This window comes from Balearica regulorum, chromosome 5 (genome assembly GCF_011004875.1).
Source record: "Balearica regulorum gibbericeps isolate bBalReg1 chromosome 5, bBalReg1.pri, whole genome shotgun sequence".
NCBI lineage: Eukaryota > Metazoa > Chordata > Aves > Gruiformes > Gruidae > Balearica > Balearica regulorum.
In genome coordinates this window covers 50,046,588-50,071,211 of record NC_046188.1, presented here as the reverse complement: position 1 = coordinate 50,071,211, position 24,624 = coordinate 50,046,588, and the positions used below count along the sequence as shown (strand labels likewise).

Genomic DNA, 24,624 nt, shown 5'->3' with positions numbered 1-24,624 from the left:
ACACAACTTTTACAGATATAAAAACACAGATATCAAAGGATCCTGCAAGATTAGAATTAAGAAAAGTAAAGGCTGTTTATAAATTAAAAACATAGGGCAAACAAGAGTTTCTTGAAGTTAGTTTTTACTTTAAGTAAAGGAAGAGACAAAAAACACTGAAGTTTCAAAATCACCCTAAAAGGAAAAACATCAATACACTCTATAGCAATTCATTCATTCCTAAGTATTGGAACAAAGTATGAAGTGTGTCCCTGTATCTGTCAGATCCTTATCTGGGAAAACAGTATTTTTGCAGAAAATACCTAAAAACCTGAATTCCTTTAAGATGTTATTCTCCTTGGCTGGCTCTGCTTACCTGATTCCTCTCCCGGGATACGGGAGGTATTAAACATCCGTTCCCACTGAGCTGAGCAGAGTGGAACAGTAGATCCCATCAGAAGAATCTGTGCCGCAAATGTACATTAAAAATGTAATTTTGCATATACATTAGGAAATTAAAAAGGAAAGAAAAAAACAGGATCTGGTTAAAGACAGGCTGTAGAACAGTAAGATTTAAATACATCAACTCAGGTTCGTGTGTCCCCCCTCCCTCATTCATTGGCTTTCCTTGAACTACATGTGGAAGATTCCACCAACATCCCAGTAGCTGTGGTTTTTTACCCTCCTACCAAAAGTTCACCCTTCAGGAGGGATGACTGAAGCTAGTTAGCATCTGAAATCCAAAGAGCTCTCAATGGCTGGTCCGGATGCAAAACTTACACATGCAGCTTAATTTCTTCTTTTAAAGTTATTTCTGCATTTCTAACAACAAAAGTTCACATTTTTCAGATTTGTAGTTACATACAACTAATCACATCCCTGCCATGACCTTCAGCAAAACTACTTAATTGTTTCCACAATATTTGTTTGCTACAACACACAGCCACTGGACAATACAAATTCAAAATGGGATTCACCTTGCTTATCTTTGTTACCTAGAAATTAGTGCAACACAGGATTTTATCATCTTCTATACTTAGGCTGCCACTGGCCCACTCTTGGCCTCAAGGTGCAGTCCTTTGTCCCCACCAACCCTTGTGCTCACACTACATGATAGCACAGGCTTTTCAGACTTGAGTAGCTCAAAAGTACCATTACATGCTCCATACATAACAATAACATCTGTCATACACAATACTTAACATATGCAAGTACAAGCCTCTACTTGTCTTCTGGGCAAACACATATGTTAATTTCCAATACTGCAACTAGCTGGCATGACAGAATCCTGTGGTTTTGATAGTTGGTAGTTTCTGCCCACATGCAATTCAAGTGATAACCAATATGTCTGCGACCACAAATTTAGTTACATCTTACACGTAGTTCTGACAATAAGACATTCCTCTCCCATTCTGAAAACTGATCAGCTTCTTATAGACTGCTGGAAAAAGATCAAGAGCCATTTAAAACTTATATACATACTGGCTTGATTTCTTGTCTGTCCAGTTTTTTCCGATAGAGCAGGATGGCATGGATAACATTACCAGCTCTAGCTGCCTGCAGGGTTGTTGGAGATAAATTAAGGAAGTCCTGTAAAGTACATAAGAATCATAAGTTAATGATTACCAGACTACATTAAAAAAATAAAATACTGATAGTACTTCTCATCCATGTTCTTAAAGTTAATTCTGGTCAATAGAGAAAAGGCTTTAAAACATGTATGAATTGCACTAGTGCAGTGAGTTGATGACTTGAAACTTAAATTTCTTCAACAGTCAATCTCCTTAAACAGCATCAGTCCTAAAACATATACGATAACTGTTAATCACTCCAGTAGAAAAAAAAAAAGACAATGCTACTTAAAACTTGAATCCAAGACGACCATATTTGCACTTTTAGGGTCTCTTACTTCCCATACAAACATTTGCCAATATGAGCACACACCTTGCTGAGTTGTGTTACCCATGAAGTTTTACATGGAGTTTTTGAAAGATTGCTTGTTGCAGTAAGCACAAAACCGTATAAGTCATTACTGCATGAGTTTGCCTAAGTGGTAGGTGTGCTAAGTATATTACTAGGATAGCACTGTACTTGAAGACATTGGCTGCAGGTTATACTAGAAGAAAAAAAAAAACAAAGGTCACATATTCAGTGGCAATGGATTTCTAAAAAGAATATTAGGAAATAAGATACCTGGCAGGAATTTTACAGTGCTTCTTTTGACACATAAATGTGTTTATACTATTTACCTACCATTGCAAAATAGTTACTATTAACCATAATCGGTCCACGTCCTCTAAGGTAGATATACTCTTCCCACCAATCACTAACCTGTAGCAGGAAGGAAAACAAAAGTAATAAAATCTCATAATTTCCACAGTTTGTGTCTTCTATGTTAATGACTCCACAACACAATATTCCACACAGAAGCAGGAAGGAACCTGATAGCTTGCCCCCCTACTTAAAAAAGACAAACAAACAAAAAAATCTGATTTGTGTTAAAATGTAGGGAAAAACAGCAAAAAAGGGGCAAGAGAATTGAATTAAATTCAGCTGTAGTTCTCCGATAAGCTTCTGAAGCACTCATCATCTTCAGATAACATTTAAAATCCATTAGATCTCCTGAATGTTTTGCAGCCTTTGCCAGGACACTGTAGCTCAGCTTAGGCTACTGGGTACAGCTAGATGTTAGATAATACATTAGAAAGGAATTATATTACAGTTCTCACTATGATGTAGGGGTTTAAGGGTTTTTTTTGTAAAAAAACCCTTATTGTTACAATTCTTTATTTCTGTTTCATATACTTTAGCTACTCAATATAAAAAATTGTCCTAAATCACTCTTATAAACTACCTGGGTAGCCAGGCTCACTGTTGAGTTACCATGCTTAAGCAGCAAATAAACAGATGTCAAAAGCAATCAAAACAACAAAAGCTAAATCACCTACTCCAGAATAACAAATACAAAATGAGGATTCATTCTTTCAAGTTCCATTCTCCACACTATTTAGCAAATCACACAAGTTATTTCTGTGCAAATCAGGGGGATCTCTGATACACTTTACAAAAATATCATGCAGTATCAATTACCACCTTTTACATTTAAGAAAGAAAGTTAAGCCAAAAAAGGCAACAGAGAACAAATAGTTGTGTCATTTGAACAAGTGAGCCTCCTATTTATCTACTCACATAGTTTGTGGCCCACCAGGATTTTAGCTTCAAATACCACTGAAGCCTTGGTCCCAAATTAAATGCAAAATCTTTGGCAAGACCCTCCATTCTTCTGAACTCTTCGTCATCCATAAGTGGCCGAACTGATTCCAGATACTAGAATCCAAGAAAAGAATCAGCATCAGTACAGTAACTAATATGTAGCTTCTTGCTATTCCTACACAAAGCGTTTGAACAGTAGACAAAGATATCCACACTCAATTCATAAGGCTGCAAATACCATGTTGTTAAAATAAGAGTAGAGTCTTCTAAACATCTGCCTGCAAACTACAAAAATGAGATCTTTTTCCAGACACTTGTCAGCAAATCACAAGTGGAAGAGGTTACTTTTCTAAAGATATATTTTCCAATCAAAAGGGAAAGACATACTGTTTCTTCAGTATCAGACAGAGAGATATTTCATCTCTAAAAATCAAATCTTCAGTTTCTGTGACACACTGTCCTACTTACACACTTTGCTATAAAGGTTTTGTGTCATAAACCACACATTTATATGTTCAAGCTGTGGAAGATGACAAAACTGGTATGTTTCAAAAGCCCTGGAAATCACACTTCATTGCGTAGTCTTACATCAACAGATATCACATCATCCCCAATATAAATTACACCAGCTTCAAATTGTCACCAGTTTCACTGGTTTGTCATAGCCTTTGTTTTAATTTCTACGCAGAAGTTTTAATCCATTACACCATTATTAATACCACCATGCAATACTTTTATAAGAAATGGCAAAAAAAAAAACCCCACAAGGACATCTAAATATGGATTCGATGTTACTGAAGAAAATGAATTAATGAATGTACACACCCTATTGACTGTGTCTTTAACAGCTGGAACTGGCAATCGTGGTAAAGATGTCTGGAAACTGTATAACATGGGTTTACGTCCTGAGAAGAGTTTTACAAGTGCCTGAAGAAAAACAAAAACAAAATACACACCTCAAATTATTAGGTTCAACAAAAGAAAAATGACAGAGTAATAAAGTGTAGCGTAACTCAGTTCTTTTCATTGTAAATTATACTGTACTAAGTTTAGCAAACTATCATATTTATCACTGTTTCACAAATAAAAAAATGGCACTGACATAAGCTAACTTCCTAAAGGTTAAACAACATGTCAGAAGAAGATAAAGAGTGTCATAGTCATTCCTGACTTCCCAGACAACCTTCTTGGTCATTAGGCAATATTGTTGTTTATGAATAGCATACCTTGATCTCAACAGAAAATAGAGACAGAGTTACTTAGCACTTCTTTTCTTCATACGTTTCCTTTCGTAAAGATTAAAAAGCAAATCTACCAGTTGATCTTTTACTATATAGTAGATACTACAAAAATACCTATATTGTGCTTTAAAACAGGAATCATTATCAAGCCCATCACTCAGCTAAGGATCCCAGATAGCTATAACCACCTTTAAAAATAATAATAATGTTTTGGAATCATGGTTTACTATTTTCCAAAGTTATAGCTCAACATCAATAACAGTATTGATGTTACAGGGAGTTTCTTCAAGCATAAGTCTATTTCAGGTAGCCTACTGCATGATTTGAACATATCAAACTGTGCAGGCATGTCAGTGTTATATACAGTGCTTGTGTTACAAAAACACAGCAACAAAACAAAAAAGCCAGAGATGACAGTTCCCATCTTAGTTTCAAACATTACAGCATCTCCTGTTTTCCATGGGAGACTGAAGACAGAAGCAGTATTCTGTCTACGACTGCTTCTCAGCAGTGACACGCACTAGGCTGGAAGTCTAGACCATGCAACTTCTAGACTACGCATGAAAGGATTTTGACATTATGACTCTATTTCAGCATGAAAGTCAAGTATTACACCAACAATCCAGTGGAAACTTTATTAGGAAAGTCCAATCTTGGTCCAATATACTATACCGTATATTGTATGTAAGCCAATAGACTAAAGACAGAAAAAAACAGAGGACTTCATTTCACTACTAAATTCCTGGAACTTCTCTCTTCTGTCCTCTATAACTACATTTTTAACAAGTAGTTTTGTCAGATTCTGCCCCCTCCCCCCCCCCCCCCAATTTCCTTGGTCAGCACAGCTCGAGGAGGTTGTTTTAGGCAGCACAAAACTATTAAGAATTACAGAGAATTACCAGCAACAAAGACCTCCTTGCAAATGGATCTGTATCACAGAGTTGTCAGATGTACGTGGATGCACCACAGTGACATGCCCAATGAAATCTAGTTGTGCTTCATTACAAGATAAATTTGAAACCAGGTGAGAAAAAAACCCCTCAGCTTTTCATAAGAAAATCTTATTCCATACTTGGAGACAATTTGATCCCAGAACTCTTAAGCCAGGAAAGGCTGAAATTATCTTCTGACAGAGAGTACCTGCTCAACTGACAAAAAACAGCAAACACATTTCACAGTATTTCTCTCATGTAAACTTGTTGTAGAAAAATTATAACAGTTTGAGACCACTAAAATGATCTGACAGACATGCACACTTAATTACGTCTCTGATTTCATGTGCAAACACAGCAAATAATCTCATTTTAGCATGCATTGTACCTGTTCACTGATTATTAATATTTTTTAACACTACAACTAATATTTGAATTTTTCCCCTAATCCTGGTACAGGAAATTTGGCATTAGAAGATGGAATATGTTCATTAAAAGCGTCACCAGACTTCCAACCAGCCTGAAAATCACTTTGTACTGTGACCGAAATCAGCACTCAGGTTTTTGATCTGCATGACTATTTGAACAGAAGACAGCATATTCATGATAGCATTTTTCATGCTGTTAATAAACGTGAAAAACAGCTACAACCCCCCCCAAATATCAGGAAAACCCTTCCAGAAAGTTACACAATATTAAACGATAATAAAAATCTAGAAAGCAAAGGTAGTTGGTACTGTTTTAGTAGGGAAACCAGTCTTCTCTTTTGTTGGGACAAAGGTAAAGAAAGAATAAGGCATTAAAATACAGTTTCATATTAAGTATAGATGAGACACTGTAGGGCATACACCTTTATAGTGTTCTATATTTTAAATCACATATAATACACAAGAAAATATAATACACAACAAAATACATATGCAACATACATAATAGACAAAAAATTATAAATACAATACACAACAAAGCATGGTAATTAGCATTACAGTTCATACTGTTTAAGATTGATAAGGCAATGTTAACAACTTTAAAATATCTTTCTGGTAGGACATGCTGAAAACTCAGACAGCTACAGTTTCAAGCAATTGACAGAAAGCCTTACCATTCAGAGCCTGTACTGTACAAATTCGAGTCATGAGGCTCCTGATACCGCTTCCAGGAGAAACTATCAATTAGAAATTTCATTTATAACAGATCAACATTAAATTATATTTTAGTGTATGACTCTGGATACCTGTTCTTCAGCATATTTCACAATAAATCATGAAATGTTGTTAGACTAAAACAAATCAGTTAATTTTTGAGGCTGCAGAGACTAATTTTTATCATAGTAGGGCACTTAAGTTATTTCTACAACAATACTGGCAAAAGTGAGTTGAAACAAGCGAGTCCAAGTAACAAAAACCCACTTCATCTCTTGGAGCACCTATATGTATATTTACTCACTTTGTACCTATTATGTACTTTAAAGGATCCTTTTCCAAAGCACCACAATAATCAACAGGAGCCAGGTCACTCTCATCCTTATGTGAAAGCTACGTAACAAGGTACCTACCTTATGGTTTTTCTCCAACTCATTTTGCAGGCATACCGCTAAATCAATTGAAAGGACATTCAGTATTATTTTCTTTAAGTATAAGATTAATTTTAGAATGGATGACTAGAAATCCTAACATTTCAACAAGGAATTAGAGTAGCACTTTCTGGGGAGGACAAGAGTCTTTGGTACTGCAGCCCAAGTTCTTTAAGCTGTAGTTGCATATAGAGAAAAAAGTAGGTATTTGAGTCACACAGTTCCAAGGTGTTGGCAAATTTGTAAGTTATTCTTGAAGTGTTTACTCTTCCTTCTACCAGGCCATCCTGAATAGTTTAATGATAGCATCAGAAGGATGACAGTAATTAGAATTATCTACCTAGCAGCCTCCTGCCCCATGACACAGAAAACACAAGCAATGAAAGAACCGTAAAATTTTCTCTTTTAGGGCTTTGAATACAGATCAGACAAAAGTTAGGACAGAAAGGAAGACAATATATCCTTACCATCCAGCACTTGGTGCCTGCAGAAAGTTTGCCATGTTCAGCGAACATCCAACCATGATAGGAAAGCAGCATTTTTAGAGAGTAGCGCATTGTGACAATAAGGGCAATCCAAAGCCCTGTGCCAAAAAGTATTCCACTCACGATGTTCTGTGTTTGGTTTGACATATAGCCACTATTTAAAACAAACAGTAGTTAATGTCAGTTTCAGTTTTAAAGAGAACCTAACATTGCAAACCTAAGTCTAATGGTACTACAGGCAAGTATTATTACACAAGCTTCATGCCCATTTAGCCCATTTTCATAAACTCCTTTCCGAACACCCTCTCATGCAGCAAGATCAAAGGCCACAGAGGTTGCCAAATGCGCTTCCCAAATACTCAGAAAGCAATGCAGTAATACTGGTGTAACAACCTACCTGTTTCATACCCTCACACATCTGCTTATTTGTGTTACTCTGTAACAAATACACTGTTCAAAAACTGATACACTTTAACAGCATTAGCTTTAAGAGTAGCTACAAATAAAACTGATTTCCTTTAGGGGAACAGTAACTTTTCAGTCTACTTACGTTGTATCAAGTGTTCGGTTGATTTTAGCTATTATTCCTAAAGAAGGATCAATTTTGGCATACATTGTTGACATCACACCCACAACTACAATAAGCCAGCTAGATGGGCTAGCAGGATAAACGCCAGTGATAATTCCATTCTGGAAAGAAAAGCCTTCACATAATTTTTTCATACCAAAGTGGTTGACTTCATGTTACCATGAAAAGAAACAAAAATCAACATATTTAAGTCATTTAGTTTTAAACAAGAAGTTGAGATTATTCAACATTTTCTTACATATGCTTAACTTGGGAGTAGGGAATGGAATTAGTTAAGATAGGCTGCTACAGAAAATTGTCACAATGATATCAAGAATTAAAAGAATTTTTAAGTTATTTCATAGACAACACTGATCCTGCTGCAAGTCTCACTAAAAATACTGAAGTTAGTAAACAACTTTGGAACAAATAACACTTCAATAATTCCCACTTACATTGAGTTAGGCCTCTCTAAATGAATACATGGCAAAAATATTCTACTGAACAAGACACTGAAAACCAAAATTATGGGTTTTTTAATATCATTTAAAAACAGTCCTTCTCATAGCTTCATAAGAAGATATTATTAACACTACTGATAAAAATATGGTTTTTGAAAGAGATGTTGTAGATAGCCTGTATCTTATCTAGTTTTCTACAAATAAGAGAGATACTTACTATTTATGATCCCATGAACAAAACAATAAATTCACAACAATCTATATCAAATACCTCATCAGAAACATTACTACTTAGCATAACTTGTAGAAGATAGATGTTCAGGTAACTTTTTGAAAACAGCAAACATTGTCTTTAATTTGAGAATTTATTTTTGGCAAAGAATACATAGAATCAAGAGTGTAGCCTTGTACCTCTTAAGTGATATGGCGCTAAAAATCACAACTAGATATATTTCTGACTTAAGCTACAAGATTACATAATTACATAATATGTTATGAAGAGAATGAAGTAAATTAAGCTATTCTTAACTTCTGTATTTGTTTCATCTTGCTTCCACAGAATAAATAAAAAAGATGTACCCATTCAGTCTTTACAGCATCATCCAGTATTACTTTCCTCAGTACCCCTTGTCCTAACTAAAACCCACACAAGTCTTCCACAACAAGGAATTTATTTGCCATAAAGGCAAAAAAATTAAGTTTTGCCTAAACAAAACCTCAATAAATCTATAAAACATTAATTAACCCTTAAGTTTGGTGGACTTGACTAATTCAAAATACCTTGAATCTGATGAACTTTTTCTTCCATGAATGGACACCAGATAGGTAAATTTGTCTGAGTGCCTCATGGCTCATTCGCAGGTCAATCCCATCTGGTGTTACTGTAAATTGAAAAGCTACTGCTTGATGAGCTTCTGCCATTTTCAGAGGAGTTCTGTCAAAAAGCAAAATTAAAAAATTATTTCCTTTGTGGTCAAAGGAACTAGGAGCTAGTCCATTTCTAGCAAGATACCTTCTACAGAGTAATTTTTGGAAATATTTCAAAGTTTGCCAAATTTACACGCAGTACTTGCCTTTTCCTTACAAGCTATGCTTGCACTTCAATCTGAGAGTCCAGTATGTTAATTAAGGTACCTCTTCTAACCACAACAGCTGAAAATGGAAGCAAAACACTCTCCTGTAACTTTTGGCAGGATTGCAGAATGCTGAATATAATTTATAGATGCAATATATAAACATTTGAGCAGAGCAGAAAATTAAAGCCATAATATCTAGAAAAAGCGTATCACAGGTACATATCATCTCACTCTGTAATAATAAAGGAGATTCAGAATTCCCCCCCCCCATCATTTTGAAGCAAAAGGTATTTAAAGTGTTCACCTCAGCTAGCAAAACAAAGCTGCTTCTGGCCATATTTTCCTCTGAAAGGTTTTCATATCTTAATTTCAAGCTGATTAGTCACAGCAATAAAACACTATAGCCCCTGTGGCTCTCAGTTCTGACTGATAAATAAGTGCAAAATCAAAACTATGCAGAGTTGAGGAAACCAAACCACAACTGTCAGAAAAATGACCTTCACATAAACAAATCTGAAATTAAAAGGAAATTTGACTGAACTGCAGCTCAGTTTAACTATTGAAACAAATACCAACAACACTGCCAATATAGACAAAAACCCATCATAATGGGCAGGGATAACAGGCTCGAATAAAAACCACTGGAAGTTAATACAGAAATGTAACTGATTCTGTTTACACATTTATGTCTCAACTCTATCTGAGGATACAGCCAACTCGAATTGAACTCTATGCAGTAACACATGGCATACCTTGGACTCAACAGGGTTTGCAAAAGGGGAAAGCACTTAAAGTTAAGAATTGATCATATGTTATAAATAAGAATTTATCAGCTCATCTTCCTAGCTTCTTTCTTTCCATAACCAGCATTTCTACATAAATATACTGGAAGTTACCCCTAGTCATCATTAATTCAGAGTAATGTTGTTTGAGCACTTACAATCAGAACAGAGATTTTTTGCAGACAGGCTCTATGTATGACATTGATATGGTCCAAACTACATATTCCTGAGAAGACCATTGAGATTCCAAAGTCTTTTGTCCACATTCATTTATTATCTTACCAAAATTTCTGTGCACAATCCTACAAACAACATCCTCTTAGAAGTATGGCAAAAAGGTAGAGGAATTAATAATCCCATATGTAGGTCAGGATTCAAGGCCAAGATTTAATTTCACATTTTTACTGGTACAAAACACAATATTATCAATACCAAGTGTTTTAAGGTGGTATTGGCATTTCTATTTAAGCAAAGTCAAAAGAAAGTACAACTACTTCATGCCTTTTGAATCCTAAAGCCCTAAATTTACATTTCTTTTGCAACCCTGAAGCTTAGACTTCGTACTTAAGTTCTGGTAGACATTCATCCCTTGTTAAACAGCATGTGAAGGCTAACCTGTGCAGGTTAGCTGGGCACTTCAAAAGCAGTTTATTATGACTGTAGTGCTGCTCCTTCAGTCTGTAAATATTCTACTATGTCAAAGTCACCTGGAGCACAAAGAAGGGGTGCAAAGGCATATGACTAGACAACTAGGGAATGCAAGCACTGGGAATGTTGCAGTAAGAGTAGGCTTAGGAAATAAGTACACAATATAGGAAAGGAAGGAGCATTAGGCAGAGATTAACAAGTGCTGTTGCGCAACATCTAGTAAGGTTTCTGATCAATAAGTAGTGATTGTTTGCAGTATCTCAAGTGCCTATCCCTAGACCAGTCTGCAATGATCAAGCTCTGCAATGTAACTACTGCTGCAGCAGCTGATGGTAATTCACAGATCTCCCAAATCCATCAGCCACTGCTCAAGTTTTATAGGTTGAGTTCTGGGTGAATCAGGCTTCTGGATTCAGAAGGGTAGCTAAAGCTCAGTATCATACAGATAGTATACAATTTAATCTATGCATGTACAGTGTCTGATTTGGAAAACAAAGAAACCAAATCAGCTTTGAACATCAGCTTCAAAACAATTTTAAGACAAGTCCGGTATGCCCTAGTAACAACAGCAATTTGTAGTACTTAATGACTTCATCACTAATAACTGCTTATTCATAGGGGCCTTGCTGTAGACAAGCATCAGAAAGTCAAAGTCAGCTGTCTATTCCCTCATGTAAATTGTGCATCACCAGTTTTGCATTAGGACCAAAACTGCAAGAGAGCAAAACAGAGACAGGCAGCAGTAACACATAGCATACCCCAGACTCAACAGGGTTTGCAAAAGGGGAAAGCACTTTACTTTAAGAATTCGACATATGTTTAGCAATACTACTAAGACTGGGATAAAAAAAAAAAAAACAAAAACAAAAAAACAAACCACAAAAACCAAAACACAAACCATGACAAAAACAACTATATCCCCATACTGAGAATCAGGCACCTGGATTTGTCTCAAGAAGAGCCAACAAGTTATCCAGTACGAAATTCCATGAGTGAAATCTGGAATGTCAGTGTCTTAAGTACTAGATCATCTAGTTTCGATTATCCTTCACCTCCCCTGTGACTTCTCAGCCTGGGAATTTGTATCTATTCCCCAATTTGTCTCTGAAGAAAAAGAATTTCAGGAACCTTTCCCTTTTTAGGCATTGCTAGCAAGCATGTGACTGTCCAAGGCAGAAAAAAAGATTATAAACAGCATTAATCATGAACAATCAACCTCATACTTTAATGAATTAAATTTTAGCATGATCATAAAATTAAATAACCTTCAATAAGGAAAATATTCCATATTCCCAAATGAAGAAACATTAATCCAGCAAGAATGAATCCTGAATCAAGTAAACAAGCCCTGGAAACAAAGACAAGTCTAGTTCTAGGACTGTATTACTTGACCCTAAGATGTGAAACAATTGAATGGCTTGTTTCTTTTCATATCCTTTTCCTTTACTTAAGAAAACTGTAAGCCTTTAAGACTGTTCTGAATTATGATGTCTGAACACCAAAGACTTCCTGAAGTCCTTTTCTTTCAACACTTTTTTTCCTCCTTAAAGGACAATTTAATCATTAGCTGCTGTACACTTCCCCTCCTTTGCATTCCTCTGCTGTCACATGCTTGCTAGCAAAGTAGGTAAAAGGGCACAGGCCAAAGGAGCATGTGTTAGACTTATAAACTTGACTTGCCCATTTTAGTAAGGCAGCACCCACATCAATTGGCTAACTAACACTGAAACAAGAACTTCTAACTTCAGGCATCTTGGTCAGCAAAATATTTCTGTACAGCATATACTAATTAACCTCATTCCCAACAGAGAGCCATAAACAAGAGCTTTTGACTTTCTTAGCAGTTTGGCCAAGTCTTACTTAAAATGGAAAAAAGAAGAGCACAATAGTTTTTAAAAGTAATCTGAAATGGCTATTTTCATTCCTTTCAGTGTTCTCTCATAATATTATTGTATCTTAAAAAACACACTTGCCCCTTAAAACTTGGTTTCTTTTTTTTTTTTTTTAATTAAAAGAGAAAGCTGCCTGTTCCTTGCTCTTCTCTAGTTTTACTTCAATTCAAACATGCTGTAACAGCTGCAGATCTTTCTCCTCTTCCCTTTTCATACCTCTTCTCGAGCCAACCAAAACAACACATTTTTTTTCCATTGTTATAAACAAGTGCTCCTAGATTGGATGTCACTTTTAAGTCAAGAAAACACACTGCACGCTAGAAGGCCTAAGCCCTGATAGACCTGATGGTCTGAAAAACTATGCCGCTATGCATAAAGCCTCCTCAGACTGCTATTTTTGCAGTTTCAGGATATCTACACTATGAAGACCAAGGTTTAACTCACAGACCTTATGATTTCAGGTTGCAGACACTGAACAGTCAACTCTGTATTAGGGCTTACGTGTACCTAGAGCCATGGAAGGAGATGAGTACCTCAGCTCTGGAAAATCTGAAGCTAAAACAGATCCCATGTGCAGGATGCTTCCATTTAGTCAGGCATGCAAGAAGTCACTTGTGATTGGTAATGTCTCTCTGAAGCACATAACACAATGTCTAAAAGACAGTGAAAGAATTACCAGGTGCACCAAGCCATGATACAAAATGTTAAAATGTATTACAGTACATTGCACAAAATAAGACATTAATTTCTGAAGCAGTTAATTTTGGAAATGCTATTGAGTATGGACCTGTCTATGTTTCTGTAGATTTCATAAGGTATATATGGATAAAATGATAGTGCTAAAAAAAAGTTAAAGTCACTACCTCTACCTCACAAAAAGCAACTCCTCTGCTTTAAGGGGATACCCATGTGACCTCTTATCTCAGAGCTCATCTTAGCCACTTGCTTCCCATACATTCCTTGGCTCATGCAATTCATTTTTCTCTCCATTTCCTATTCCTCTTGGAATAGGGAAAATCCTGCCATTTCTCCTTGGTGGGAGTCCAAACATCCACTGGAAAAAGAGAGACATTATTTAAATGTAGCGTTCACATCAATAGCTCTTTTTCCTGCAAAGGAAGCAAGTTAGCAAATGCAAAGGAAAACTGGAGAAGTCTTATTCACAAGACCCAGCATAGCTAAAACTTCAATGATTTCACCAAGGGGAAATCATGCCTGACCAATCTGATAGCCATCTCTGATGGCTTGACTGGCTGGGTAGATGAGAGGAGAGCAGTGTGTATTGTCTACCTCAATTTCAGTAAGGCTTTTGACACTGTCTCCCATACCATCCTCACAGGCAAGCTTAGGAAGTGTGGGTTAGCTGAGTGGACAGTGAGGTGGACTGAGAACTGGCTGAAGGACAGAGCTCAGAGGGTTGTGCTAAGGGGCGCAGAGTCTAGTTGGAGGCCTGTAGCTAGTGATGTTCCCCAAGGGTCAGTACTGGGTCCGGTCTTGTTCAACGTCTTCATCAAAGACCTAGATGAAGGGACAGAGCGTACCCTCAGCAAGTTTGCTGATGATACAAAAAAGGGAGGAGTGGCGGATACAGCAGAAGGCTGTGCTGCCATACAGCGAGAGCTGGATGAGCTGGAGAGTTGGGCAGAGAGGAACCCGATGAAGTTCAACAAAGGCAACTATAGGGTCCTGCACCTCAGGAGGAATAACCCCACACACCAGTACAGGTTAGGGCTTGGCCGGTTGGAAAGCGGCGCTGCACACAAGAACCTGGGAGTCCTGGTGGACAAGAAGTTAATCATGAGCCAGCAATGTGCCCTTGTGGCCCAGAAGGCCAGCGGTGTCCTGGGGTTCATTAAGAAGACCGTGGCCAGCAGGTCGAGGGAGGTTATCCTCTTCCTCTACTCTGGTGAGGCCACATTTGGAGTACTATGTCCAGTTCAGAGCTCCCCAGTTCAAGAAAGACAAGGAACAACAGCAGACAGTCCAGTGGAGGGCTACAAGGATGATTAGGAGACTGGAGCATCTCTCTTATAAGAAAAGGCTGAGAGAGCTGGGTCTGTCTAGCCTGGAGAAGAGAGGACTGAAAGCACTGGAACAGGCTGCCCAGAGAGGTTGTGGAGTCTCCTTCTCTGGAGATACTCAAAATCTGCCTGAACACAATCCTGTGCAATCTGCTCTAAGTAATCCTGCTTTAGCAGAGGGGTTGGACTAGATGATCTCCAGACATCCCTTCCAGCCACTATCAGTCTGTGAAAGTCTTACTTCTATGACTCTCACTTGCAATCTACCTCAACAATTTAGTTTGAGGTTGTCCTCACAGATTTTTGACATCTGTTTGTAGATTAGCTTTTATATACAGGGCTTACACCTGTCAGTATCCAAACTAAGCTCACAAAACAGGTCTCTCCAATTATTCTACTTTGATGATCAAAGTTTGTCAGTTTTCTTGGAAAAGCAGTGACTGCTGCATACAGTTTCTCCGAGAACACCGCTACGTACCACCCCACAGGTTTCATACTGAGAGCACCCTCTAATAGACATCTTTGGCACCCAAACCACAGATGGTGGACAGACTTGCAGCATTACATATTCCTGTGCTAAGAGCTAGAACACACTGCATCTTGAAGTATGATGACAGTTATGAAATCAGAAGGAACTGGAAGCTCTCATAACTTCATGCAGATTGAAGGTACAACCAAAAATGCAATAAGAAGCGTCTTACCACATAGGTAGTATCTTCTGGCTCCTGCCAAGTTCCTACTAGCAAGCTTAAAAGTAACGCAAAAAAACAACCAGAAACCTGAGCTTGAACAATTATTTGCTTCTTCTTAAAATAAACTTACAACTTCAAAATTTAGCTTAGCGCTCAAGTTTCAAATAGGAATAGAGACTGGTGAGGAGAAAAAGAGGGATACTAAATCATTTACAATTATATTGTTTAAGGAAGTTTTCAAGATGAGAAGTGGAGAGAAATATAAGTTGAAAGTATATTAAACCCAATTTTAGTTAGAAATCATACTTAGGACTATATTAAGATTTCTACTAAAAGCTAGACACCTTGAACTTAGAAGGTCTTGGGAAACCAAGCAAGTGCCCCAATATCTTTGTCCCCAAAACAGTTTATTTCAAAAAGAAAAAGTGTGTGTGTGTTGGGGGGGGGGGGGGTGTGGGGTGTGGGTGGGAAGGGGAATTCTATTTCTATCAACATGCAAAGCAATAAGAGTTACTGATTGAATATTACCAGCAGCCACACTGAACAGGAAAAAAATCTGGAGGTCTCAAGTTCTCTTAAAAGACTTCAACTCTGAACTTATTCAATGTTTTCAGTATTTAAACAAGTTTTATCCAGTATTTTATTGTCCACACATCGAATCTTCCTTCAGGAGATGAGCTTGCTTCAGCTTTTGGAAGAAAACAGACATCCAAAATGTTTCATTTGTACGTTCATTTGTTAACATATTTTGACACTTTAGGATAGATCACTGAATTCCAAGAGTCTGAGGACAGACTTAATGAAATCAGAGCCAGTATTAAAACACTAGAACACCTGCGCTGTGTTTGTGCTGAGATAGTGATCAAGAATTTTCTCTCACCTTTTTAAGCTATTACTATAGAAATTTGCATTTCCAGCTCTCCCAGAAAGCCAAAACTATGAATGCCTTTTGTTTTATACAAATCAATGAGTAATTGTTTATGCTCAAATCTGTTGATTTCATACCAGATAGTAAACTAAACCCAAGAGAATTCCGAACACTGAGATGCCCATCCAAGTCTCTTCATGCATTATTCCAAACTTCTCTTCAGATTTCTGCTATTGATGTTCCTTTCAATCCAAACCTTCAGTATCACCTACACAAAGTAATCCAGACTATCTTATGGAAGCTGACTTTGCCTAGATAGCGTGCTTGCAGTGGAACAATACATAGTGAGGCACAACAAAGCCAGTGCCAACATCCTAAAATAACTCACTAGTATATTAGTTTACTTCCACACTTTGCCACCAACTACAGTTTAACAGCAACATTGATCTATACAGCCATCCCAGAACTGGATGCAATCCACATGGATAATCAAGATCGCTTGAGTTTTTTGTTTTTGTTGAAAAAGACTCATGTAAACCAGGTTGTCCAAAACAAAAAGCATATCAAACACTTACATCAAGCAGCAGGATCTCTTCTTAAACAAACGTAAAGGGTTAGAGTGTTAAAAAGAAAACACCAAAAAAACTTCAAAGTGTAGTTGTCTTTGTAACATTCACCAACTATGTCTTCACCTATCTGAATTCTGCAGAGGTTCTGAAATCTATCAATTTGACATCCTTCCAGATGTTTGATACAAAAGTAGTAGCTGTCAAACATATTTAAAAGGTTGAAGACAGCAAAAAACAACAAAAGAAAGAACCAAACTGCAGATGTATTTACAAGCACAGGGACTGAAACTGGGAGCAGTGGCTGATAGACGAGAGGATTTTGCTGTCATCCAGATGGACTTTGGCAGGCTGAAACCTCAAGTTCCACAAAGAGAAGTACAAAGTCCTGAACCTAGGCAGGAGTAACCCCATACACTGGAGACTGACTGGTTACAATGCAACTTTGCAGCAAGTTGCACACAAGTCAGCAAGGTGCTCTTGCAGCGAAGGTGGCTAACAGAATCCTGGGGTACATTAGGAGGAGTGTTGCCACCAGGTTAAGCAAGGTGACTCTTCTCTTCTACTCAGTGCTAGTAAGGCCTCATTTTGAATACTGTATCCAGTAAAAGAGAGAGATGAAACTACTGGAGAGAGTCCAGTGAAAAGCCACTAAGAGGATTAAGGGCTTGAAGCATCAATCCTATTTTTCTATACAGTTTTAACTGTATACCTAGCAGAGATGCTTTATGTAATTTTATGTAGGAGTTGTTATAATAGATTTGCTTCAAAAATTAAACTTACTTTAGAACACTAAGGCCTGAACAAGAAATCATGTGCTTCAATTGCTTTAAATGAACAGCACACCTTGGAAGTCAAATTAGTAGTAGCAGTCAAACATTCAAGAAGAGCCAAGTTTTCTGCAACTGACAAAAGTGTTCTACTAGTTTGGAGGATAAAAGAAGCTGAATTTTGCAGTAGAATTTTTACAGAGATTTTGCATGAACTTTTCAGACAATGATTCATCTTAACTTTTCAACATTATTCCAGTAACTTCACCCTCACTAAAAAGCACCAGGGTATCATTATACAAAGCTTTTAAACGTGCATTGGTATTTTAAACACCACTACATTGTGCAGTGAGAGACTGCTAGTCTTAAGACAGCAGGTAGATTTCTGGAGCTGACCTTAAGTGCCATGTATACTGCAGTGATACAGTGGGAAACAGTACAAACTAATGATAAAAAAAAATAAGCCCTTGGAATTTAATGTTACATGTATATACCTATCTAGAGAAAACATTGACTGTTCCTATCAAATGAAGGAAGCCTGCATTATCAATAATAAACCCAATGTGACTTCAGTAAAGCGTTTTCATGGAGTTTGCTATAGATGCAATAGTTTCAGACACTAAAGTTTATGCTGTACAGCAGCATCCAGCACTGACTCAGTAACTCATGGTCCCATCTGCTCTTATGTGAGTTACTGCCTCCCCATCACTATCTGACATAAATACCTAAATTTTGCCCTAATGCTAGAGGGTCGATTAAGTAAGGCAGCTCACCAGAGAATGCAAAATATGCCTCTACCGATGTGCATCTGGTGCTCCTTTGATGCACAGTTGAACAATGTTAAAACTAAAGCTAAAGAGAAAAGCATTCACTTTAACAGAAATGCAAACAAAGATCAAAGTTGTTTAGAGTGTTATGCCTTTCAAAGGAAATTCAGATTTTGATCTAGAAAAACTTCATTAAACAGTGTAAAATATAGAGCTCAAACATTTAAACATATGATCAAAAAGGCTATCCAGTCACTCTTGTATCTGTTCCTTGCATATTCTACTAGCTATACATTGCCACTTTCTTGCAATGTATACTACACTTCTGCTAAAAGGTAACAAGACATTTAAGCCTCAGAAAGAGTAGAGCTTATTCATAGTTCATGTGATACTCTGCAAGGCACTGACTTCTGAATTTACTATAAAGATTAACCAGACACTGTTATTCACTTGAGAATTTCTATTTCTAAATAGCTTCCTTGCATACTAACCTTCAATAATATCTAATCATGCTTCAGCATATAAAAAGACACTGATTCTTGCTGCTCTCAAGTCTTATCAACCTTACAATGATTAATCATATTCTACAGGCACAAAATCATTAAGAGAAATACGAGAGGAGTGAAGCCACATAATTTCTGTGCAATAGTCACGTGGATTAAATTCACTCAACAAGGTTTCTCAAGTGAACCTAATGATTATAGCATAGAAATAAAACAGAAACCAAGGCAGTACTCTCCTTTAAAGTTTTAATTAACATAGCATTCAATCAATTATCATTTGATCTGACAAAAACAAAGTTAAACTGACAGGCTCTCTCATGCTACTTTAGTTGTGACTTGACACGTGCTAAAACCAGTTTAAGCCTCCGAAAAGCTAAATCTGTTGTTTATGCAGCAGTTCTCCTCCACAGGGTCCCCAAATTAAAGTTACTATGCGATGACTGAAGTGGTTTAAGCCACTTGGAAAGAGACAGAAGACAACAGCCATCATTTGACATGTACATTTCAAGATCTCATCTCTGATTATTGCTAATCATTGCTTCCAATCCTTCTCACCCTCACCTACAACTGACAGCTGTGGTCCCTTGAAATTGCAAGTGTCTTAAAAACTTTATCACATCTAAAAACTGAAGAAATACTGTGCAGCAGGCAAAGATGGAGAACTGAATACCTGTATTTGCCCAGATATAGCAACACTGGGACCTACTGCAAACCTCACCCACAGCAGACAGTTTGAAATCAGAACAGCTAAGGAGTTTGCAGTAACTTGCTGTTCCACTGACAAACCTATCCACTTGTGTTCTGTCCTCAGCAGTTTTCCATGATCACCTGTGGGTGAATATTAGCTACCCTCTGCAGGCATCTCCTTTGGAATCTTGGACCAATTTCTTTATTCCCTTCCCAAGTGATAAACAGGAAAAACAGGCATATATGGAAAGGGAAGAGATAATAACAAACAGACCAATGAATGAAATGTAAGCATACCCGAACAGCTGTCTTCCTTAAAAGCAGACTTGAGATTTGTCACACAAATCTTCTATCCCACAAGCTCACTGCAGCTGGGATCTTGAAAAGGTTAGGACACACTGAGTGGCAGATTCATTCCAATGCTGCTAGCTCCTAATAGACATCACACTACAGCAATGGCTAACAGTCAGTTGTAGCTCTGAAATAGAAAGTCAAGAAAAACAGTTTGAGCTTTGATTCACACACAGCTTTCAACCACTCAGAAGGACTGGATAAGACTGGAACCATTTTAGAAAAAAATGATGGCAATGGAGAGAACAATCACAACAGTTCTGAAACACTGTTTTCCATTACACTGGATAAATGTAGTATCTGGAACGATCTGTCTTTATTTAACAGGTCTGAGATGGTGAAGAACTGTGGAGTGAAAGAAAATTCATCTGCTACCCACTTAGTCATTTCTGAGGGCTCAAATTAATGATTGCTAGCTAGTGTGATAAACAAGCTGACCTCAGGGGCTAGACTGCAATGCTAGTTTCAGCTTTCAGTTTAAGACATCCAAGTGTTTTCCTGCAGGCTTTAAAGTCACATTACAGTCATACTACAGTCATCACAGATGCCATAAAGATTGCACAGAACACTGTTTTCACTGCCACTTCCAGGAGAAAAGCCACAGATAGTAAGTTGTCTTCTCACCTGATCAGACTGGAGACAGTCAGGTAAAGGAGGAGACTGGCTATAGCAGGCAATGTGTTAATTACTCGGCTAACATTAAGGCATATTAATCCCTACAGTTTCTGTATCATACGGCTTCTCTCCTCTTCCCAAATAGCATGCTCATGTAAAAAATTGTACCAAAATGTACACTAAAAACCACCAAACCCAAAACAAAAAAACCACAAAATACCAACATGCTCCACAACTGTAGTCACAACAGAAACTTTTACAACTGTCATATTATTTATGGGTTTTTACCCTATATACAAGAGTAGGACATCGTATACTGTTTCTAGTCCTTTTAGATTATTCTAGTATCTACTGTAATACACATTATATTGTACACATCCCAGCAAGCTACCTCCTCTGCATTCTAGAAATTCAGAATAACCTTGCTGAACAAGAGATAAGCGTACAAAACTAGAACACTGCAAAGTTACCATACCATGCAGAAACCTCCCCCACCCCATAAAACCCAGGCTCTAGGATCTGGGTATTTCTTTTTAATACTGCTACAAAAGACATACCTGGGCATTTAGATTATATGAGTTTTATTCCTTCTCTCTCCCCTTTGCACTGAGCTTCTATGCTCATGCAGTAAAAGAAGAATGGTTATCTTCTTTACAACAACAAATATGCCTGGAATGGCAGGACTTTCATGAGACATGCAAGATGTCACATTTTAGGACTTTGTAGATCCTGGAAGATGGACAACAATGTTTGGTGACTAAAGGCAAACTGAATGGACTGATCTTGCAGTAGTTCAATGATCATTTACTGTACAAGGTTGAAAGACCTGAATAAGGTTTTTCAGACTGTATAAGGTAGAAAGAGTGAAGAACCAGTTCCAAACATTTTACAAACATTTCAATTGAACATTCAAATTAAAGTTAATCCAGACTTGGAAAAAGAGGGATGTTTTTCAGTCATTTAGTTCTTGTTTTTCTGAACATGTGGACTTCAAGACTGTGATACAGCATGCTGCAGGACAAAGACAATGGTTTTGGAATATTTAAAATAAAACCAAAAACAACACACAGATTTGAGGGGTTTTTTTGTTGGTTGGGTTTGTTTGCTTGTTTTTTAAAATACACAAGCATTCACTTAAGTCACCTTTTACGCAAGATTTTCCAAAACCAGTCATGCTCGGGATTCAATATTTTGACTATCCCTGCATGCAGCACGCAGAAACATCCTCCCTGCTGTGCACACATCTAACCATCGATCACTCTAGAACTTTGTTTTTATTTGCCCCGGAGGATGAGCTGCTCTGTCTCCTCGCTCCCCGATTTTCACCGCAGAACACGGGAAGTTGGCGGGTCAGCTCCCGCTCCGCGGGGAAGCCTCTGCGGGGCGCGCCCTCTGCCCCAAGCGCTCCTCCCCTCTCCGGGTCTGCTCACGTGACCACTCCCGAGAAGTGGGTGAAAGGTCGCGCCGCCGCAACGTCGCGCAGGCCAACAACAGCCAGGCCTACGGCTGGGACAGCCCCGCCCCGGGCTACCAGCACCCCCCCAACCTCTCCAGGCTTTTCTACGCGGGCCGTGAAGGCACTGCCAATGCCAGACAAAAGTTCCCAAAGAGAAAGACCGGAAGCAATGAAGGAAGCAAAGCATATCTCAAAGCTAGGAGGAAAAAAAAAAAAAAAAAAAAAGGGTTGTACTTAGCTTGTGCAACTTAACAGTTTCTATTCTGGTACTCAGTGCTAAAAAGCTTCACTTGTTTGATGATAGTTTTCTTTAACCAAGAATAACGTTTTCTTGTGGAAGAAGCTCTTGATTCAAGGGTGTAATACCCCAAAATTTTAAAGACCCCTCAGATCACTTATCTTTCAAACCAAGTCACAGCTATGACAAAGCCTGATACTGGTGTAATCATATAAAGTTACATTTCCTAAACTAATAGAGATCCACATTGTGCTTACCTACAATATTACCTGTGCTATTATAAACTGGTGATTATCAGTTTATATCAGTATATCGATATGCTCACAACAGGAAAAGAACCTGTTAATTACCACTGAAGACTACAATACTTTTTTTTCTTAAATAACATCCATTCACAATGGCCAGAAAACATGAAAATCCCTCGTAGATCTGGAAATAGAAGAGGTCAGACACTCAGGAATACGTAATTGAAAGGACAATTAAGGCATTAGATCTTCCCCATTCTCAATGCTACACTCCTACAAACGCCATAAGGAAGCAAGCAGTTTTCTGTAAACTCCTCTAGACTGCAGTTTCAATATGATTGTCCTCTAAAGTGCTGACAAATTGCCAGATAAGATGAAGAATGGAACATTTGCCTTGATCCTACTTTACACTTTTCTCTTTCCAGAAAAGGTGCTTCCTGATAGTTTCATCAAGACTAGTCTAGATCTGTTATAACTGAAGTCATATTTTAGGTTGATTTTTCTACTTAAACCAGAAAACATAGCACAAAATATGAAAGTTGTGTGAAAATAAGGCAAGAAAATGGAGTTCCGAGATGCTGCAAAATTCTTAAATCTAACTTTTGCAACAAGCCTAATTAGCATTCTCATCCTGTAAACCTGCCATGCCATGAACAAAATATAACACTTCCTGCCTATGTGCATCTCAAGAGCAGTTTGCAGTGACTGCGTTTTTTATACGTCTCACAACCTGCAATCACACGAGCATGTGGACTAGCGTCTCTCTCGCTCTCACATACACAATTAAGTTTACACACACTTGAAAACCCACCACTGATACCAAGCCGCGTGCACACTTCTACAGAGCTGACACTCGTCCTGGTAATGGGTCAAAGCAGCTCTAACAAACCCGCGAAGCTGCGCGTCACCAACGTCGTTTTCGTTTACACGGCGTAGATTTAGTGAATCTCCTCGTATAACTGTAACATCGCTCCCCCTGCCCCCATCCCCTCCCCCCCCCTCTGCGCCCTTATCTGCGGCAATAACACACTAACCCTCAAGCCAGGGGAAAACGCGAGCAGGATGCCAAGGACACCCTGCCTTTCCAGGGCGCTCTCGCGCCCGCCCGGGTGGACCCTCCCGCGCCTGCCGGCACCGCTAGGTATCGGCCCCGCACCCACCACCCTTACTGCGTTTTCACCCTTTCCTCCAGCAGGGATAATCCCCGCTTAGGAAACAGCACCCAGCGCACTCGCAGATTTACCACAGAACTTCGTGCTCGCCCTAATAAAAATAATAATTAGGCTAAACCCAGACCAACCGAACCCGTCCGCCTGACCCCAGCCACGTTCTCCCTCAGCCCCAGCGAGGACGGCAGTGCCCTGCGGGAGTATCCCGGCTGGGGTGGCGGGGGTGGGAGGGAGGGGGAGAAGAAGAGGGATGGCTGGAGTGGCAGCCCGCAGTGAATCAGCCAACTCAGACGAGCACGGCCTTTCGCTGCTCCCTACCCCGTTCCTCTGGGACCGCTGGAGCCCACCGCCTGCAGGCGGCGGATCTAAGCCAAGCCGCACCAGGAAAGCTGGCGATCGAGGACCTACGTCCCACACCTGCCCAGGGCCCGCTGTCGACGACCGGGCCCCCCTCCCGCTCACCTGCTGAGAGAATGGCGGTTACCGGCGCTCAGGCGGGCAAGGTCGAGCTAAGCTGAAGGTAGCAGCAGCACAAGCAAGACGCGAGTGAGACAACGACCACTCCCTTACACACCCTGCTAGAGCCAGGCTTGGCGCCCGCTCCCCCATTGGCTCCCGGCGGCGGGGGGGCGGGTCCAGAACGGGGTAGGGGAGGAGGTGCAGGCCGCGGCCCGTGTGGGCGGAGCGGAGGCGGGTAGGTGGGCACTGGTAGGCGGGAGAAGGGCAGTGCTCGGGCAGTCCCGGTCCCGTCCCGGAGTCAGCGCGAAACACAGGCTCCGTGGTCTCACAGCCGTCCTGGGGAAGGAAGCTCTAGGGATTGTGAGGG

At 39.0% G+C, this 24,624-nt stretch overlaps 1 protein-coding gene across 5 annotated transcripts in view; it reads right to left on the bottom strand.

Annotated features, from left to right (window-relative positions):
* LOC104633476 (carnitine O-palmitoyltransferase 1, liver isoform) overlaps positions 1 to 24,418 on the bottom strand; it is a 64,533-nt gene extending 40,115 nt beyond the window's left edge. The window contains exons 1-11 of one of the 5 annotated variants that reach the window (XM_075754772.1): positions 24,261 to 24,417; positions 20,022 to 20,202; positions 9,526 to 9,604; positions 9,233 to 9,386; positions 7,974 to 8,113; positions 7,406 to 7,577; positions 4,018 to 4,119; positions 3,169 to 3,306; positions 2,233 to 2,310; positions 1,462 to 1,569; positions 356 to 443 (exon numbers count right to left, since the gene is read on the bottom strand). In XM_075754772.1, the coding sequence (XP_075610887.1) occupies positions 356 to 443; positions 1,462 to 1,569; positions 2,233 to 2,310; positions 3,169 to 3,306; positions 4,018 to 4,119; positions 7,406 to 7,577; positions 7,974 to 8,113; positions 9,233 to 9,373 (967 nt within the window). In that variant the 5' untranslated portion in view covers positions 9,374 to 9,386; positions 9,526 to 9,604; positions 20,022 to 20,202; positions 24,261 to 24,417. Of the gene's footprint in view, positions 1 to 355; positions 444 to 1,461; positions 1,570 to 2,232; positions 2,311 to 3,168; positions 3,307 to 4,017; positions 4,120 to 6,467; positions 6,531 to 7,405; positions 7,578 to 7,973; positions 8,114 to 9,232; positions 9,387 to 9,525; positions 9,605 to 20,021; positions 20,203 to 21,247; positions 21,691 to 24,260 lie in introns of those variants that run through there. The other 4 variants (XM_075754769.1, XM_075754770.1, XM_075754773.1 and 1 more) reach the window with 4 other exon arrangements.
* Between the last annotated feature and the right edge of the window lie 206 nt (positions 24,419 to 24,624).